General features: G+C 44.5%; 1 protein-coding gene and 1 pseudogene across 2 annotated transcripts in view; one reads left to right on the forward strand and one right to left on the reverse strand.

Annotated features, from left to right (window-relative positions):
- Window positions 1-8,270, reverse strand: part of LOC124775061 (tubulin alpha-1C chain) — a 109,196-nt gene extending 100,926 nt beyond the window's left edge. The window contains exon 1 of one of the 2 annotated variants that reach the window (XM_047249856.1): window positions 8,168-8,258. In XM_047249856.1, the coding sequence (XP_047105812.1) occupies window positions 8,168-8,170 (3 nt within the window). In that variant the 5' untranslated portion in view covers window positions 8,171-8,258. Of the gene's footprint in view, window positions 1-8,167 lie in introns of both variants that reach the window. The other variant, XM_047249855.1, reaches the window with a different exon arrangement.
- A 3,349-nt stretch (window positions 8,271-11,619) lies between these two features.
- Window positions 11,620-11,737, forward strand: LOC124778325 (annotated as a pseudogene).
- The last annotated feature ends 8,460 nt before the right edge of the window (window positions 11,738-20,197 follow it).

Genomic DNA, 20,197 nt, shown 5'->3' on the forward strand with positions numbered 1-20,197 from the left:
AGGTTTTAGTGGTTTATTTCGATAAAAGCTAATTATTCTTTTTCGACCATTACTTTCTTATCTCATAGTACTCGCTTTAGAATCATGTGCTATTCGTCTCAATAATAATATTCACCAACGGCACTGCTATTTTCTGTGAACTTGCCGGCCGTGGTGGCCGAGCGGTTCTAGGCACTACAGTCTGGAACCGCGCGACCGCTACGGTCGCAGGTTCGAATCCTGCCTCGGGCATGGGTGTGTGTGATGTCCTTAGGTTAGTTAGGTTTAATTAGTTCTAAGTTCTAGGGGACTGATGACCTTAGAAGTTAAGTCCCATAGTGCTCAGAGCCATTTAAACCATTTTTTTCTGTGAACTTGAGTAAGGATTACAGGGCCTGTTAAAGAGGAATGAAATGACAGGTGAGCACAGAACATGGATTGAGACCGATGTAAAGAAAGACGGACGTAATAAGAACAGCAGAAATGAGATTAGTAACAAATTAGCACCAAAGTTGGGAATCATGTAGCAGACACAGTGAAGGAATTCTGCTTCCTTGCAAGCAAAATAACACTTCTTGGAAGGAACAAGGAGATCGTAGGATGCAAGCGAAACGAGTATTTCTCTCCCGAAAAAGTCTACTAGTACCGAACGTTCGTCGCAATGTGAGAAAGGAATTTCTAAGAATATATGTCTGGTGCACTGCATTGTACGGAAGTGAATGATCGACTTGGAAAACCCGGAGAGAAGAGAATCGAAGCTTTTGTGATGTGGTGTTACAGAAAGATGTCAGAGGGAAGAGAGGGAAGCATGTACATCAAATATATGAGAACGATTCGTGTAGGTGCTATTTTAAAATGAAGAGTTTGACAAAGGAGATGTAATAGTTGTAGCCCCACATCAAACCAGACAAAAACGCTTGTTTAATTGTTATCCTAAAGGTATGGCACACAGCTCTGTACTTCACGGTCACCGGCTCTAGCTGCGCTCGTTAGCTGCTTAAGTGCACGTCCGTCAGCAAAGCTACGCTCTATTTAACCGGCGCCACCATTTCGCGGATCTGCACAGCAGCCATCCGGAAAGCGGACACGGGAAAGGGCCGTTGGGAAGAGGGGCCGGTGGTCAGTAGCCAGCTTACTGGCCCCTGGCCGTGACAGGCGGCTGACAGCGGCCTCCTCGGCCACAAACCCAGACACGAGTGAGCACATGGGACAGCGCCGCTTTGAGTCCGTAAGACTTGATTCTCAGTCGCAGGATATTGCAAATACGCAGATAGAGGCCCGACAATCAAGTTCGTAAACTCACTGTCAACGTATGAGGTGCATACCTCACTACCCAATAACGCTGAGGTCATCGTCAAAAAGACGTCAACTGTTACCTACAGGTCTAAATAGATACCAGTTCTTATTTCAACCTTCAGGCTTTGAAACCCTTTCTCCTGTTACCAGCTACAGAACTATCGTCTTAGTATCTTATATCTTCAGTATCATCAAAATAACTTTCCTCCTAAAATTGTTTGATCTTTGTGTACAGAATACAAAATTGCCAGAAAGATCAAGTGAGTGTAGCCGTTGGTCCCACGAAGTTATTTCTTTCCTGAACAAAATTCCCGTACATTTAGTGCCGTGTACAAACTGTATTGAGATGCAGGGTCGTTCAGATGTTGATTAATCTATGTCACTTCTGATAATGAAACACTGCTTTAGATTTACGTTGCAAGTTGTTAAGACACTCAACTCGTAGTTGGAAATGATTAGGAATCTTTACCGCTCATCCAAATTTAGATTTTACATCTGTTAATCATTTGAAGAGAACATTGGAATTGTTCCTTCTAATAGGCCGCCGCATGACTGTCCATTCCAAGCTTGTGCTCTGTGTCTAACATTTTCATGGTCGATTGGAGGTTCAGGATTATCGCAGTTCTGGGTGGCATCAAAAATGCGTATAATTTTTGTGCTGTATTAGTATTGCTGTAGAACACGAATCGTTTTTTCACACCTCCATCATCTATGTGTGACAAAAAGTTAATGCTTTTCTCGCGGACGTATCATGTTATCGCAAAAGCTTTTTTGCTGTTGTGCAACTGTGTAATGGGATGCCACTGGCGTCGTCTCTTTCACCAGTCGCCTAGTTACCAGTCGCCTAGTTATAGTCAACTAGGTGAATGAACATCTTAAATCGGATTTATTTTGAACATAACTAGTAGCACATTATATCTGACTGAACGAAGCTCCAGCAAGGTTTCCACGAATTTTGATTAATCGCTTCCTTTTATGTTCTCCTAGGTCTTGCTTGAAAAGAGACGTTAAAGCAGTGGCAATAGAGCCGGTAATGAACAGCATAAACACACAGAAAGGCACTCTCGCAGTCGAGGAACTACTTAACGCATTTATTTTAAGAAAGGCTTGTAGGGTGTTGTATTTAATGTAGCAGTCCCCCAAGTTCTGGAGACAGTATGGAAGCGCGAGGGAAAAGTCTGACTGCTAACTCGGGAAAAGCGACTTATTGCCACGAAGACACTCACAAACCTCTGTTTATTACGAATCCCTGCACATGATATTACAGTTGTGAAGGTAACCTCATTGAGAGTGCACACAAGGCAAGGAAAAAAAAAGATTAAGGGTTGTTCTGCAAGTGTATGATTGTCCACGTCTTGTATGATACACAAAATTCAAACTCAGTTTCTCTATTTAAAAAAAAAAAGTCTTACTTCGTTTTCGTTATGATAGTACGACTCATTCAAGAATTTCGCAAGCCAATATATGACCGCGAATGAACGAGGTGAGAGTAGGGTTTAATCTGCTTTAGACGACAAGATCTATGGAACACAAACGCGGTTAGGGAATGAGCCACCGTCGTTTTAAAGAGACTTTCTTCATATTTGCCTCCAGTTACTAGGGACACCTAAATTAGGGTGGCCGGGGTAAGGCTGGAAACCAACTACTCCCGAATACTTATCATTTCTCTTATCATTCATCTCTTACACTCTGAAAGTATACTACTGGCCATTAAAATTGCTACACCACGAAGATAACGTGCTACAGGCGCGAAATTTAACCGACAGGAAGAATATGCTGTGATAAGCAAATGATTAGCTTCTCAGAGCATTCACACAAGATTGGCGCCGGTGGCGACACCTACAACGTGATGACATGAGGAACGTTTCCAACCGATTTCTCATACACAAACAGCAATCGACCGGCGTTGCCTGGTGAAACGTTGTTGTGATGCCTTGTGTAAGGAGGAGAAATGCGTACCATCACGTTTCCGACTTTGATAAAGGTCGGATTGTAGCCTATCGCGATTGCGGTTTATCGTATCGCGACATTGTTGCTCGCGTTGGTCGAGATCCAATGACTGTTACCAGAATATGGAATCGGTGGGTTCAGGATGGTAATTCGGAACGCCGTGCTGGATCCCAATGGCCTCGTATAACTAGCAGTCGAGATGACAGGCATCTTATCCGCAAGGCTGTAACGGATCGTGCAGCCACGTCTCGGGCACTGAATCAACAGATGGAGACGTTTGCAAGACAGCAACAATCTGCACGAACAGTTCGACGACGTTTTCAGCAGCGTGGACTATCAACTCGGAGACCATGGCTGCGGTTACCCTTGACGCTGCATCACAGACAGGAGCGCCTGCGATGGTGTACTCAACGACGAACCTGGGTGCACTAATGGCAAAACGTCATTTTGTCGGATGAATCCAGATTCTGTTTACAGCATCATGATGGTCGCATCCGTGTTTGGCGACATCGCGGTGAACGCACATTGGAAGCGTGTATTCGTCATCGCCAAACTGGCGTATCACCCGGGGTGATGGTATGGGGAGCCATTGGTTACACGTCTCGTTCATCTCTTGTTCGCACTGACGGCACTTTGAACAGTGGACGTTACATTTCAGACGTGTTTCGACCCGTGGCTCTACCCTCCATTCGATCCCTGCGAAACCCTACATTTCTGCAGGATAATGCCCGACCGCATGTTGCAGGCCTGTACGGGGCTTTCTGGATGCAGAAAATGTTCGATTGCTGCCCTGGCCAGCACATTCTCCACATCTCTCACCAACTGAAAACGTGTGGTCAATCAATGGTAGCCGAGCAACTGGCTCGTCACAATACGCCAGTCACTACTCTTGATGAATTGTGGTATCGCGTTAAAGCTGCATGGGCAGCTGTACCTGTACACGCCATCCAAGCTCTGTTTGACTCAATGCCCAGGGGTATCAAGGCCGTTATTACGGTCAGAGGTGGTTGTTATGGGTAATGATTTCTCAGGATGTATGCCGCTAAATTGCGTGAAAATGTAATTACATGTCAGTTCTAGTATAATATATTTGTCCACTGAATACCCGTTTATCATCTGCATTTCTTCTTGGTGTAGCAATTTTAATTGCCGTTAGTGTATACGGCTGGTCCCAGTAAGGGTCTTGCAGCAGCATCGAAACGTTTCCCTAAAAGACGAAAGTTTGGTTTCCGATATCTTTTAAGAGTGACATTACTCTACCCAGCATTAATGCGACCTCCTGTCAGAAGCCTGAATATTCACGGTTTGCAGCGCAGGCCGCTGCGAGACGAGCACGAAGAGAGTCGATGAGGTTTGGAAGGTACCGATAGTGATGTGGAGCCAAGCCGACTCCATTGCCGTGGTCGTCTGCGCTAGGTTTCAAGGTTGAGGATCCATGGTACTAACAGCCCGATCGAGGTGGTCCCACAGATTCTCGATTGGGTTTAAATCCGGGCAGTTTGGTAGCCGGGGAGTACGGTAAACTCAAAATGGTGCTCTTCGATATACCCATTTACATTGCGATCTGAGCGACATGTTGCATTGTCCTGCTCGTAGGTCGGTCTACGGCGCTGCAGTCAAGGACTGTGCGGCTGGTCCCGGAGGAGGTTCGAGTCCTCCTTCGGGCATGGGTGTGTGTGTTTGTCCTTAGGATAATTTAAGTTAGGTAGTGTGTAAGCTTAGGGACTGATGACCTTAGCAGTTAAGTCCCATAAGATTTCCCACACATTTGAACATTTTTTTGCTCTTAGGTGGACACGTGCCGAAGAGAAACAAACTGCATGTAGTGTTGGACATGGTTCCCAAGGATAGATGCATACTTGTGTCGATCCAGAGTGCCTTCCTAAATGACAGGTCACCCAAGATGTGCCACGAAAACATTCCCTGTACCACAACATTCCCTCCTCCGACCTACACCCTTCCGACAATTATTGCAGGGTTTTTACTTTCAGGCGTTTCACGCCGATGGAGCATAAAACGTGATTCATCTGAAAAGGCCTCCTGTCGCCACTCCGTGGACGTTGGACGTCCATTTGCGGTATTGGCGTAAAAATTCCAGCTTTCGTCGCCGATGCACAGCAGTCAGCATGAGTGCATGAACCAGGCGTTAGCAGCAGAGGCCCATACGCAGCAATGTTCGTTGAACGGTCGCTGAGGAGACGCTGTTGGTAGCCCCTTGGTTCATCTCGATGATCAGTTCCTCAACACTTGCAAGTCTATTCGCCATACATATCTCCGCAGCCGTTGTTCGCTTCTGTCTTGTATGGCCAGAGGTGCATTTCACTTGCCTCGACACCAGTTTTGGATAGCGCCATTTTGCCATGCACGGTATACTTTAAACACGGCGGCACGCGAACAGTTTACAAACTTAGCCGCTTCGGAAATGGTTCTACCCTTGTCCTGTAAGCCGATGATCATGTCCCTTTGGACGTCAGATAAAGCGCACCGTTTCCGCCTTACGGCGACGACTGCACTGTTGTCCGGGTCGCCCTGGAATTGTCTTCGAGAGCCTGGCACATATTTCTTGCATGCATGCATTTATGAATTGGTGTTACGAAGACATAAATATCTAGACAAGAAGAATGACTTCCTTGAAGATAATAGGGCTCCAGTTTATACTGCTCCTTGAAATTGCCTATGTAATTATGCTGTCCAGTGACAAAAGGTATTACCTTATTCTTTGTGTTACCTTCGGACGTACACATACTCTCTTCATCACTAGCTGAGCTCCAACTTCTTGATCGCCCGTTAACAGTTTTACTTTATCTTACAAAACAGCTCTATAATCCGTTAACCAATAACAATGTGCAGCACGAACAGCTATCACGAAACACATGTTAAGGTGTGTCAGAGAAGCTAAACATTCCGCAACATGCAGGAACAGCTGGTTGTGTAGATCTAAAGGAAGTGATAGCGCATTTGCTGGCAGGAGTTTCGATTGCCCCCGGAAAGCAACTATGCTCACGTTGTTATAGCACTCACAGTACTATAACGCAAAAAGGCGCATCAAACTAAATGTAAACGGCACAAAAAGTCTCCAGTTTTAAAAGAAAAGCTAGAATTCGGAAATAATTTTACGTGTCCAGTTAAAAAGTACTTCCTGACCGATGAGATGCATATTAAGTAAAATGGAACTTTTTTTTACGTTACACATGGAGAGCTGCATCAAACCAGTCACTGGACTGAAGACCACAACAACGTCAAAGCATTTAAAAAGTTTATTGCAACAACAACATAACCATCCGGAAAGAGTTCTAAGCTATGTGAAATTGATCAACGAAGTGCTCCGTTTGTCAAAATGTCAGTCGTAACGTAGCTGCACGCCAAGAGGTTACTGGCGGATTTTATGACTTATTCCTATGATCGATGGACGTAGCAGTCGCAGACTGGCTCGAAATTTGCACTCACCCTTCTTGACATATTTCTTTTTAAGTCGGTCATCGTGTTGTCTTATCCTCTAGTACTTCAACAGAAGCGCCTAAACTGTCTCCTCTTTTAACTTTATAAATATTTACCGTACCTTCTGAGACGCATGTCGCGTGCTTGCGCACATTAATTTCCATTTAAATCTTCGTGGCCGTGCTGTCAACATGAAATGGCGACAACTGCTTGCATGTGAGCTGTTATATATATTTATTGAGTTACCCGAAGCGTCAAGCCAAAATATTCCCGACACTATTGAAGAACACGAAACAACCTATTTCAGAACTCACGGTACATTTGTTAACAAGTGATCTGCTATATGGTCAATATTTATATCAATTTCTATTTACATTGCTATTAAATGAAGCACTTTAAAAAAAACTATGTACTTGAGTTACTGTGTTAATGAGATCTTGGGAACGGAAGTATAATGACATGAGCCCCTTTTATCCTGCAGCGAATTTTTTCGCGAAAATAGGAGGAAGATGTGCTACATATGAAGAAGACTTGAACTCCTCCCCCTTACTCAATGTTTACGTGATAATGAAGGTGAAACTGCACTGGGCGAGCAGCCCTGGCTTTTGTATTTCACACGTTCCCTTCCGAAAATTTTCGCTGTAATGCTGCGAAGCATGACATTAGCAAACTCTACTTTTCAATCGGTTTCGACTGTCGGGAAAAGAACATAAGTGCTTCACTACACCGGTAAATAAAAAGTGATGGGCTACTACTTCACTATACACCAAAATACTAATCGCTTTACTATCAATGTCACGTCACAAACCTCGGACCAAAGTTTTCAACATCTCCTGAAATACCAAGTTTACGTAAATCACCGTGAATATGATGTCTATAGGTGTATGTGCTTCTGCCCGGAATATAAATCATAACATGTAAGTTACAGATAAACCGCTATAGGTCGCGTGTTATTTGATTTATTTGGCTAGTTTTCTTCACCGGACCCGAGTATACTCAGTTACTCATTACCCTAGCGGCAAAAAGTTAGACTTCTAAAGTAGAATGCGACACCATCGTCACTTTGTGTTGACGATAGTGCTGTGTGCTGTTTTAAACGTCTAACTTGTTGCAACTAGCACAATGACTAAACGAGGATCGTCGCGACTGAAGAATGGACTTAGTCAATAAATCTAATAAGGCCCGACGTATAGTGGTTTATCAGTACATTAATTACGAAGGCCGCTGTGCTTCCCCTGCGTTTGTTAAATTACAAAATTTATGGTGTTGGAGTGGACTGTGGGAGGGGAAAAGATTACGAGAGAAGTGCTACAGAATGTGTGAGAGAAATGGGACGAAACAAATAATGCATCGCTGACACTGTTCCAGTTCTCGAAATAAGCGAAATCGGCTCCACTACAGTACATGACGGAAGCTAGTGCACTAAATGCTGCAGAAGCAAGCTGCGGTGATCCTCGCTAGTGGTGCGGCACAGAGAGGTGATGCGCGTGGCTTCGCGACTCACCATGACGCGGAGTCGTTCTGCGGTGCAGGAGGCGGCGGCGGCGGCGGCGGCGGCGGCGGTGCTCTGCGCGTGTCTCGATGCGACGCCCCCAGAGGTCTGCCGGAGAGTGAGGCGGCGCGCCGCTGGCCGCCTTATATAATAAAGCGCCCCGCCGCCCCCACCAGCCACCCCCGCCAGGCGCCGGCACCGTCTGTCTGCCAGGTCCCTGGCACCGCCCACCTCACTTGCTCACAGGTCATGACCCAAGTACGGCCTCAACAGAGGCCCTCAATCCCCATCATAAGGTATGCTGCCTATTGGCAGGTTCCTGACACCATTTCTGTCTCTATCCGAGCCTGTTCGAGGTCAGCTGCTAAGTAGTTTGGTATCTTCCTCTTTTCACGTTATCGCCGATCGAGGTGGCGCAGTGGCTAGCGCAGTGGACTTGCATTCGGGAGAACGACGGTTCAAATCCGGGTTCGGCTATACAGCTTTAGGTTTTCCGTGATATCGCTAACTCGCTCCAGGAAAATTCCGGAATGGTTCCTTTGAAAGGGTACGGCCAATCCTAGAGCAGACCGAGCTTGTGCTCCACCTTTTACGACCTCGATGTCGACGAGCCGCTAAACTAAACTTCCTTCTTTTCCCACGTTATCCAATATTTTTCTTCTTCTTCTTCCTACTTATTTCTGCCCTTCCACTGTACCGTCGATAGCTGTTAGAATTTCTTTGGTTCAAATGGCTCTGACCACTATGGGACTTAACATCGGAGGTCATCTAGAACTTAGAATTACTTAAACCTAACTAACCTCAGGACATCACACACATCTATGCCCGAGGCAGGATTCGAACCTGCGACCGTAGCGGTCGTGCGGTTCCAGACTGTAGCGCATAAAACTTCTCGGCCACTCCGGCCGGCATGATTCCTTTACCACGCAGTATATAGGTATTGCAGCGTAGGTTATGCTGAGAAATAGTTGTTAAGAAACAAATTCGATGCGTTATATCAAGAAGGGTGAGTGCAAATTTCGAGCCACTCTGCGACTGCTACGTCAAATGGTTCAAATGGCTCTGATCACTATGGGACTTAACTGCTTAGGTCATCAGTCCCCTAGATCTTAGAACTACCTAAACCTAACTAACCTAAGGACATCACACACATCCATGCCCGAGGCAGGATACGAACCTGCGACCGTAGCGGTCTCGCGGTTCCAGACTGTAGCGCCTAGAACCGCTCGGCCGACTGCTACGTCCATCGATCGTAGGAATAAGTCAAAAAATCCGCCAGTAACCTCTTGTCGTGCAGCTACGTTACCACTGACACTTCTACAAAGGAGCACTTCGTTGATTAATTTCACATACACTTAGAACTCTTTCCGGATGGTTAGATTGTTGTTGCAATAAACTTTTTAAATGTTTTGATGTAACGTAAAAAAGTTCTATTTTACTTAATATGCATGTCAGCGGTCAGGAAGTACTTTATAACTGGGCACGTAAAATTATATCCGAATTCCAGCTTTTCCTTTAAAACTGGAGACTTTGTGTGCCGTTTTCATTTAGTCTGTTGCGCCTTTTTGCATTATAATACTGTGAGTGCTATAACATCGTGAGCATAGATGATTTTCAACAATTTTACTTTATTTTCCAAAACAGCTCTATAATCCTTTAACAATGTGCAGCACGAACAGCTATCACGAAACACATGTTAAGGTGTGTCAGAGAAGCTAAACATCCGCAACATCCAGGAACAGCTGGTTACACAGAACTAAAGGAAGTGACAGCGCATTACCCGGCAGCAGTTTCGATTGCCCCCGAAAATACCGGGCGATGTGGCGTGGTGATTTATAATCTGGACTCGAATTCGCGAAGACTCCGCTCGGTTTAATTAGCATTGAAATTAACCAATCAGGTAGTTGTACGTGCCAATTTAATCGGTTTTTCAAAGACGGTGTTGTTAATCACGTTCTCTGTTTTCTTTCCTAACAAACATTGGATATGGGACGGTAGTAAGGGTCGAACGCGAGATAACGGCTGAGCAGTCTCGTGTGCTAATAACTACACTATGAGAACATGGACACTAATTGTATCTGCAGGCTGCTTGAATTTGCGCGTACAGCGATCTGATTGGCTAACTTCAGTGTTAATAGAATCGGAAACGGAGCAACACATCGAATTTTTTTCTTAACAATTATTTCTCAGATCGGCTTACCCTACAACACCCTTACAAGTTCTTTGGACTGCTTCTGATCATCCCGCACGTTCCACCCAGCCTGTTTTCCTTTTCTTAGCCGGTGTAGGGAGTGTTCTTTGATCTTTTACACTTTTTAGTACTTCACTGTTTTTCACTTTATCCACGCATTTTATGTTCTCCATTGCCCTTCAGATCGACACCTCGAATGACTCAGTTTTGTCCCTCTATTATTCAATGTCCTACTTTTACAACTGTACAAAAAAATACTCCGCACGAAGCACTAAACCATTATTTTTATTACTTAGAAGTGGGATTCACTGTGAAAGTAAATCCAAATATGCGTTGATTTGAAAATCATGCCCTTTCATGTGTAATACGTATTTTGGCCCATGAATAAATTTTAGTAACGTAATCTGACTGAAAAGAAGTTGTAGAAACTTATTCAAACAGAGAATACTTACATTAGGTGCGCAGTGGTTTGTACTGGGCAGAAGGAAATTGAACTTCATTGAACATGAACAGTCCTATCAGCTATCTCAACAAGCATAAAGTGCTTACACAACAAGGTTTGTAGTCAGCTGTAGCGCAATTTGGATGTGAGCCCCAAGCTGTTATGACTACAGTCAAATATGCTGTCTCGAATCTACACACGTTCTGTAGAACAAAGCACAGAGTCTCTGCGGTCTGCATCAGAGTCAAAATCTTACCTTATCTGCTGAAAATCAAGCAAAGAACGAGGTGTACAATCCTCAGTGAGACTGATGTTAGCATTGATGTGAATTTCAGTGAGAAATTAATACCAATGCTAGAGTCACGTGGTTCCTTTCACATAGTGCGAGCGCATACGAAGTGGAAGTCACCCTAATTCTTTCAAATAGAAAGACGGGTGGAACGAAAACTGAATAGCAATAACATTTGAATGCAAACTCATGTAACTGACTTCAGAAAAGCAAATAAAACGTACTAATACACAACTAGAACACAAGAGGCACGTGCCATGTAGAGTTCCATTACGTGAATGACTAAACCAAACAAAGTTCAATATGATTCGTGAGGCATTTACAATGATTCACTGATAGATCTGCTAGACTGACTCCACTGCGATCAAGATGAACTGATAGCAAGGAATTTTTTACTAAGCCTCGAAATGAACTCTCTCCACATACACAAATAACTGATGTCCGCATGAAGCACACGGGTCCAGCGCATGAAAGTCACGAGTTAGTTAAGCGTGAACCACCCGTTCGTGGTGAAACTTTAGCGAAATCATATAGTAATTATGGGTAACGGCCTTGCCGCAGTGGATACACCTGTTCCCGTGAGATCACCGAAGTTAAGCGCTGTCGGGCGTGGCTGGCACTTGGATGGGTGACCATCCAGGCCGCCGTGCGCTGTTGCCATTTTCCGGGTTGCACTCAGCCTCGCGATGCGAGGCTCCGGTCACAGAAAACCATCATAACGACCGGGAGAGCGGTGTGCTGACCACACGTCCCTCCTATCCGCATCCTCAACTGAGGATGACACGGCGGTCGGATGGTCCCGATGGGCCATTTGTGGCCTGAAGACGGAGAGCTTCATATAGTAACTATGCATTCCCTTCATACAGCTTCAGTACATCGCCGACCTGCGGCATTCAACCACCAACACGCCCTTTCTCTACACGACGAGAGACGATACTGTTCCTACTCGAACTGAGGCCGCAGATTTCATAGTGCGATTTCACTGGCTGGCTCACCCGGAAACCAAAAGCCTAATTCCCAAGTACTTCAGAGATTACCCAAAGCTAACAAAGCTGCTCACGACCGATACTAGGCACAGAGTGGCATCTTGGTGTGAGTCTGCAACCACTGTTATCCGAAGTAGCTGAAATGTAGAAATAGTAAATGAAATATGGAAGTTGCAAAGTAACAACGAACTTTCAACCTCAAATCCCAATTTGCTGCACAATAAGCCTTTTTTCCTGGAAAGCTTTCTTTACTGTAGCAGTTGTTGACCGTATTTCGTTTTTACCCGTCCTGTTGTCAATTACCGTATTAGGCAAATATCTGAAGGTGCAACTTGTTCAATGTGACTTTCTGTTGTTTTCACTTTCACATGTTCTTTGTCACACATTCTCAGCACCTTAGTTTTTTTGTGATAACTTTCATTCCGTTCTCTTGCAAGATTTTCAATGTTGTCAACAGTAACAGAATCGAAATAACAATTTCACAATTGTTTTGGTCGTGTAGTTCTCGCCTCCAACACTGAACAGTTCAGCCCTACTGCTGGAATCCCACTGCGAAGCCACGACTTAAAAAATTAAAAAAAGAAAGGACTGTTGGTGTTATACATCCTTGTTAGCACAATTTGGACATGCAAAGGGAATGAAGTCGGGGTGTTCTATTTGATGGATCCCCAGCGACATTCGTCTCGGTGACTAGGATAAATAACTGGGAAAACTAACTCTAGATGGATGGGCGAAGTCTTCGCGAATACGAGTCCAGATTATAAATCACCACGCCACATCACCCGGTAGTAGTGAAGTAACGTAAAATGGGTCATCTTTCCTCGGTGAAGGACAGGTAGTCGACAAGTTCTATCACCTCACAAAAATAAAGCTGTGACCATGGAACTTCTGTGCACAGGGAATTGTGAAACAATTCGTTCAAATTAATACAGGAGGTAAACATCAAAACAAATGTATTTTGATTGGGGATGTTTGGTCTCCGAAGTCAACTTTTAATGTTAGGGAATATTTTATCAGTGATGCTGACTTAAGCTGTTGTGTAGGTGTCGGTGACTGGGAATGTGTACTGACATTCAAACCTGCTCTGTGTAGGAATGGTTGGCTCTGAGGTCTGCTTGGAAACACATCGATTCATTCGCAAGCAGACACGATGGTGTGCAAGTCCATTTTAACATTGCTGTGAGGAATCGTCTGAGAGCCATCTCCTGGAATCGATGGATCAACCGAGGAGCCCCTTGACCTGGCCATCCAGGTCAATCGACCTCACGTGTCTGGATTTCTACCTCTAAAGGCATATGAAGTAGCTGATGCAAGAAACTGTTTTGGAAACAGAAGAAGACCTCGTCACGAGATTCGCCATCGCTGTTGGTTCCATTGCGGACATGCCAGGAATAATCGAACAACCACAACAGTGAATGGTCCGACGATGTACTGCAGGCCAACAGTCGTGCATTCGAGCAGTTCCTGTGAATACCACTCCTGTAACCAGCATGGTAACCTTCCATCTGTGTAAATTGTCCCTAGTAGCGGAAATTGCTGTCAGGGACTACATGTACCGCAACTAAATATGTCCGCAGCTCGTGGTCGTGCGGTAGCGTTCTCGCCTCCCGCGCCCGGGTTCCCGGGTTCGATTCCCGGCGGGGTCAGGGATTTTCTCTGCCTCGTGATGACTGGGTGTTGTATGATGTCGTTAGGTTAGTTACGTTTAAGTAGTTCTAAGTTCTAGGGGACTGATGACCATAGATGTTAAGTCCCATAGTGCTCAGAGCCATTTTGAACAACTAAATATGTTTGTTTTGATGTTCTTTACCTCTTGTATTAAAGCCAACAAATAGTTTCGGATCACCCTTTATATTCACCCTTCAATGAGACGTTTTTTCTCATCCATTGGCGACATCGTGGAGACGTAGATTGTATAAATAATATACATTTTAGCTATTCAGCAAACATCACATTTCGAAAATCACCTCATCGTCATCCAGGGAATTCCTGCAACGCACTGGATTTCTCATCGCAGGAAAACGGAAGAAGTCATTTGTTGCCGTGTCAGGAGAATAGGGGGTAAGGTAAAATTACACACCCCAAAGAAGCAACATTTGTGACTGTGTCCTGTGCCGAAAAGTGATGGGGCGATGATGTGGATCAGAAACGCCCCCTACAACTTCCGGGACGCTTCGTTTTGATAGCTTTCAGAGTTCGAGTCTCGGTCCGGCACACAGTTTTAATCTGCCAGGAAGTTTCAGCTTCCAGTAAGCTCGTCAGATTTCTGTGACCATCTGCTTCCTACGAGCACAATGTAATAGGACGACATCACAGTAGGCAATTAAAGAAAGAACACTTAGCCTCACCTTGCCCGACAGTGATGGGTCCTCTCCTTTTTCGGCGATGGTAACCCACATGAGGCCACCTCTAGTTTTGTTCTTACTTCTCAGGGCCATAGCGATACGCCTAGCGGCGGCCCATGGTGATCAGACGGCTGAAGAAGTCCTCTGTATTGATATTTACTATCAAAAACAGTCTTGATCACAATTTATTTATTACGGTGACCGGTTTCGACCACTACTGTGGTCATCTTCAGACCAATGAGTAAGATCCTCCTTCTGCTGGAGAATCGCTACTATCAGTAGTGGTCATCTTCAGACCAATGAGTAAGATAGTAGTGATTCTCCAGCAGAAGGAGGATCTTACTCATTGGTCTGAAGATGACCACAGTAGTGGTCGAAACCGGTCACCGTAATAAATAAATTGTGATCAAGACTGTTTTTGAAAGCAAATATTTGTAACACATTGATCACTGTCACTTCCATAATGTATTCAAAAGTAATTCCTCCGTATTGGCCTGACACAGCCGCTACATCTACGCTGATGCTTCGGTTCGGCGGGTTGTATGAAAGGTTGTGGTCTGTCGCGAAACTCAGCGGGTGGTGATCCTTCTCATGACCACAGTTTCGTGAAAGATGTTGAAAACTAGTCTGCAACTGAGTTTCAGTTTTTTCCACTATCACTATTGTTTTATGCCGCTCTTCTAACGCCAGGACCTCTACTATCTTGCTATTCCTGACCCTTAGTTCTTCGTCGTTCAGACTTTTTCGGCCACACCGGACATGTCTGCGCCACCTAACCACCGTGTCATATATTGGTGTATTTTTGCCGTACACTTCTACCGACTCAGTATGGATTACTGCATCGTTGTTCCTCTTCAAATGCAAAAACTAACTGCGCACTATACTCCACCTTAACAACGGGCTGCACCATTTTGTTTCCGTTCTTCTGGCGGCTTGCTATGACGTTGTGACCTAGAGAGTTTAATGTGTACAGCTGCTGCAGACATGTAACTGCAAATAACCAAACACTGATTGCGTAACTTTATTTTTCAAGGTGATAATTAAAGCCTTGCGGCTACTGCCCAGCGTCAACGAGTTCTCGTGCAGCGCAGTGCTGTGTCTGTGTTGTGAGCGAACGTGGAATGAAAGGAAGAGAAAAATAGGAAGTTACAGGCAATGTCCAGCTGACAGCTAAGCCATTACGAGCGGACCACTGACACAGTTTGGCCCATGTCGCGAGCAGAATAGGGCGACGGCTTTCGATAAGGAACCATTGCGGGCTTCGTTTGAATTGCTTTACAGATACAACACAAAATCTAAACAGGAGTATAGAAGGAAAATTCGAACATCACTACCTCCGGACCTGAGCACAGTTTATCAACCGTTGCGTGCGCCTTCTCAGAGGAAGGACGGTTGTTTAACTCCCGTTGATTCCCTAAATCGCTTAAATTAAAATCACTCCACTCCATGACTACCGCAATGGCACCGTTGCAGCAATCTTAATAGATCTCTAGAACAGAAAAAACAGTCTTGGTTGCACAGGATAGGTTTTTTTAATCCTCACATGTGACACGTTTCGACTTTTCTAGGCATCATCAGACACTTTGGAGAAATTATAAACTGGTACAAGTGTAAATTGCTATTGAAGGCAATATTAAATGAACAAACTAAAAATAGCAAAAGAAAGACATACACCGATTGGACTACAGAGCACAGGGCCACATTTGTGTTTCTGGGGCTGGTGCGAGGTATAAATTTCAACTCATAAAATATTGCACCATAACTGGTCTTACCGATAAAAATTATTTCTAATCGTGAGCGAGGCGTCGAAGTCCCACAGAACCTGGCTGTAACAGCCAGGTAGCCACTGTCAGTGCTTCACTACATTACCGACAAAAATCTTCCTACCCGTAATCGGAGGCGTCAAACGTGGTTAAGAGTCCCAAAGAACTGGGAGGAGACAGTTGCCGGCCGTTGTGGCTGAGCGGTTCTAGGCGCTTCAGTCTGGAACCGCGCGACTTATGCGGTCGTAGGTTTGAATCCTGCCTCGGACATGGATGTGTGTGATGTCCTTAGGTTAGTTAGGTTTAAGTAGTTCTAAGTTCTAGGGGACTGATGACCTAAGATGTTAAGTCCCATAGTGCTTATACCCCTCACCACACCCTGAAAACAAATGTGGCCCTGTGCTCCATATTCCAATCGGTGTATGTCTTCCTCTTGTTATTTTTTAATTTATTCATTTATTATTGCCTTCAGCAGCAATTTGTACTTATACTACTCTATAATTTCCCCAGAATGTCTGATGATGCCTAGAACAGGCGAAACACATCACATCTGAAGATTATATAAACCTGTCTTGTGCAGCCGACACTGTTTTTTCTGTTCTAAATCGCCGCAATCTTTCCTCTCAAAAAGGTGCAGCCTTCTTCCCCAGCCATTCCCAAGCCGAGTTACTGCTTTATCATCATCGGCGTGTCGCTAAATCTAAATCTTCCTTTCTCCTCTTTTGGAAAGAAGGCGAAATACGTTGCCGACACAGCCTACTTCCCTCTAAAAACGGCCAAGTTGCCGAGTTTAATGTATCCAGCGTACGGATGACCATCAACAGTGTCATTTTCCCCCATTTCATGAGACACTGCAAAGAGGTTTATAGCGTAATCCAGAACCCTGGTTCTCGGTCTGGCGATCAGCCACTGTAGATCAACAGCGTTTCACCCTTTTGAAGCCGGTTATTGTACGAATATAGTTAAGAAAATTTTTCCAACGCTAAGACTCGAACGACCTACTTCCTTGTCTAGCCTCACTTCGCTAGCTTGGTTGGCGCCCTCTCCACCCGGAAGCGGCTGTGGCCGGACTACAGATTTAATTTTGATTTTATGAAAATATTGCATTGCAAATTCCAGCCGTAATGTTTGACATATCATTCGATTTATCAAGCCAGGTGTTCCATTAGGTTGTGGGAAAAAGTGTATGAAATACACTACTGGCCATTAAAATTGCTACACCACGAAGACGACGTGCTACAGACGCGAAATTTAACCGACTCGAAGAAGATGCTGTGATATGCAAATGATTAGCTTTTCAGAGCATTCACACAAGTTTGGCGCCGGTGGCGACACCTACAACGGGCTGACATGAGGAAAGTTTCCAACCGATTTCTCATACACAAACAGCAGTTGACCGACGTTGCCTGGTGAAACATTGTTGTGATACCTCGTGTAAGGAGGAGGAATGCGTACTATCACGTTTCCGACTTTGATAAAGGTCGGATTGTAGCCTATCGCGATTACGGTTTATCGTATCGCGACATTGCTGCTCCCGTTGGTCGAGATCCAAAGACTGTTAGCAGAATATGGAATCGGTGGGTTCAGGAGGGTAATACGGAACGCCGTGCTCGATCCCAACGGCCTCGTATCACTAGCAGTCGAGATGACAGGCATCTTATCCACATGGCTGTAACGGATCGTGCAGCCACGTCTCGATCCCTGAGTCAACAGATGGGGACGTTTGCAAGACAACAACCATCTGTACGAACAGTTCGACGGCGTTTGCAGCAGCATGGACTATCAGCTCGGAGACCGTGGCTGCGGTTACCCTTGACACAGCATCACAGACAGGAACGCCTCAACGACGAACCTCGATGCACGAATGGCAAAACGTCATTTTTTCGGATGAATACAGATTCTGTTTACAGCATCATGATGGTCGCATCCGTGTTTGGCGACATGGCGGTGAACGCACATTGGAAGCGTGTCTTCGTCACCGCCATAATGGCGTATCACCCAGCGTGACGGTATGGGGTGCCATTGGTTACACGTCTCGGTCACCTCTTGTTCACATTGACGGCACTTTGAACAGTGGACGTTACATTTCAGATGTGTTACGACCCGTGGCTCTACCCTTCATTCGATCCCTGCGAAACCCTACATTTCAGCAGGATAATGCACGACCGCATGTTGCAGGTCCTGTACGGGCCTTTCTGGATACAGAAAATGTACTACTGCTGCCCTGGCCAGCACATTCTCCAGATCTCTCACCAACTGAAAACGTCTGGTCAATGGTGGCCAAGCAACTGGCTCGTCACAATACGCCAGTCACTACTCTTGATGAACTGTGGTATCGTGTGGAAGCTGCATGGGCAGCTGTACCAGTACACGCCATCCAAGCCCTGTTTGTCTCAATGCCCAGAGGTGTTTGTTCAGGGTACTGATTTCTCAGGATCTATGTACCCAAATTGCATGAAAATGTAATCACATGTCAGTTCTAGCATAATATATTTGTCCACTGAATACCCGTTTATCATCTGCATTTCTTCTTGGTGTAGCAATTTTAATAGCCAGTAGTGTAACATTTCAGGAGCATATGCAAACGTGTATGAGGAGTATGTTTTCGGCTTTACTTTTGTTGAGCTAAATACTGCAACGGGTAGGCCGCCAATAGAACACTTGGTTATTTTTCGTGAAACAACTGATTCTCTTTAAGAATGTAAAACATGAATCTGTATACGTTCCACGGTCTTTAATGATTTCGGGTAGAGATTTCCGTCATGCTAACTGAAAACATTTGCGAAACAAATACAAATATGCATGATAGTTCACATATTTGCACTTTTCACTCGCAAGTATGAGACTTTTCTGGGAAGTTTAAAAGGATGACTCCAACGAAAAAATTACGTTATTTTTATGGAGTAACTTAGCAGATATATTGGAGCAGCGAAATACCAACAGTTCTACTGCCATCGGGAAAGGTTTTACTGCTCCGTCACTGCTCTTGGTTTAACAATAAAGACGTTATGACGCAGCACCAGGGCCCGCACGAGCCAAGGAGCAGTCTCATTCTCGCCTTTTGCTTCTTTTGATTAATGGTCGGAGGTCCGGCCATAACGAGGTCCACAGAGGGAGACTTTGGGTGGAACGGGGAAATGAATTGGCCTTGGTGGACGTGTTTAAGAAAAAACGGAAACCTTAGTTTGAAAGGCTGTACCGTTACCTAAAACGACTTCTATCAACTCCTCACCAGCCGACGCGACGAGTTTGTCTGAGGAGTTCAGAACATGCCGCCGCACTGGAAATTGCCATACTACGTGTCAGATACGAAACTTTATGTAAGCATCAGTCTAGAGCAGCACACGCATTTAGTTAGCTATACATGAATCCTTAAATAATGGGATTAAGCAGTCAGTATGTCCATAAAACATGATGATAAGTGATTAATAATGATAATTAAACATTAAGATTTTTTTTAATGCAGGCGTATAGTCACTTTCAGGTCTGTGTTCAAAGCTACCTGTAATTGAATCAACTGATAATACCGAAACTAATTTTACAGTATTTACACACATTTCATCACAAGTCATTGCACACAAACCACCTACCTTCGAGATCACTACGAAAACTGTATTTTTCCATTAGTATTTGGAAAAGCGTACTTATATATAAATGAAAACGGCTTTGAGCTGAGGAAGATGAAAGGAGATTAAAAAATATATCTTTGGGTATGAATTTCCAGATATCTTCCTAATGCTGTGAATTTATATTTTACTATGACAGAGGTGGGATATTATTCATTAATGTCACTTTTTTACTAACATTTATTTTTTGTGCTATATGGTATGTATTATTTAAGCAGAATAATTTATCTTATTGTTTAGGAACATTTTTGTTATTAGTGCAACGTACGCAGTCACATTATTTTATTTCATTGCTGCAGCCTAAAGAGTTTTAAAGTTACAGCTCAACTCCGAAGGACTACATTAACTTTTTTGGGTCTTATATTTGCTTAGGTTTGTCATCTAGCAGAAAAAGAACGGT

The sequence above is a fragment of the Schistocerca piceifrons genome, chromosome 2, assembly GCF_021461385.2.
Source record: "Schistocerca piceifrons isolate TAMUIC-IGC-003096 chromosome 2, iqSchPice1.1, whole genome shotgun sequence".
NCBI classification, from domain to species: Eukaryota; Metazoa; Arthropoda; class Insecta; order Orthoptera; family Acrididae; genus Schistocerca; species Schistocerca piceifrons.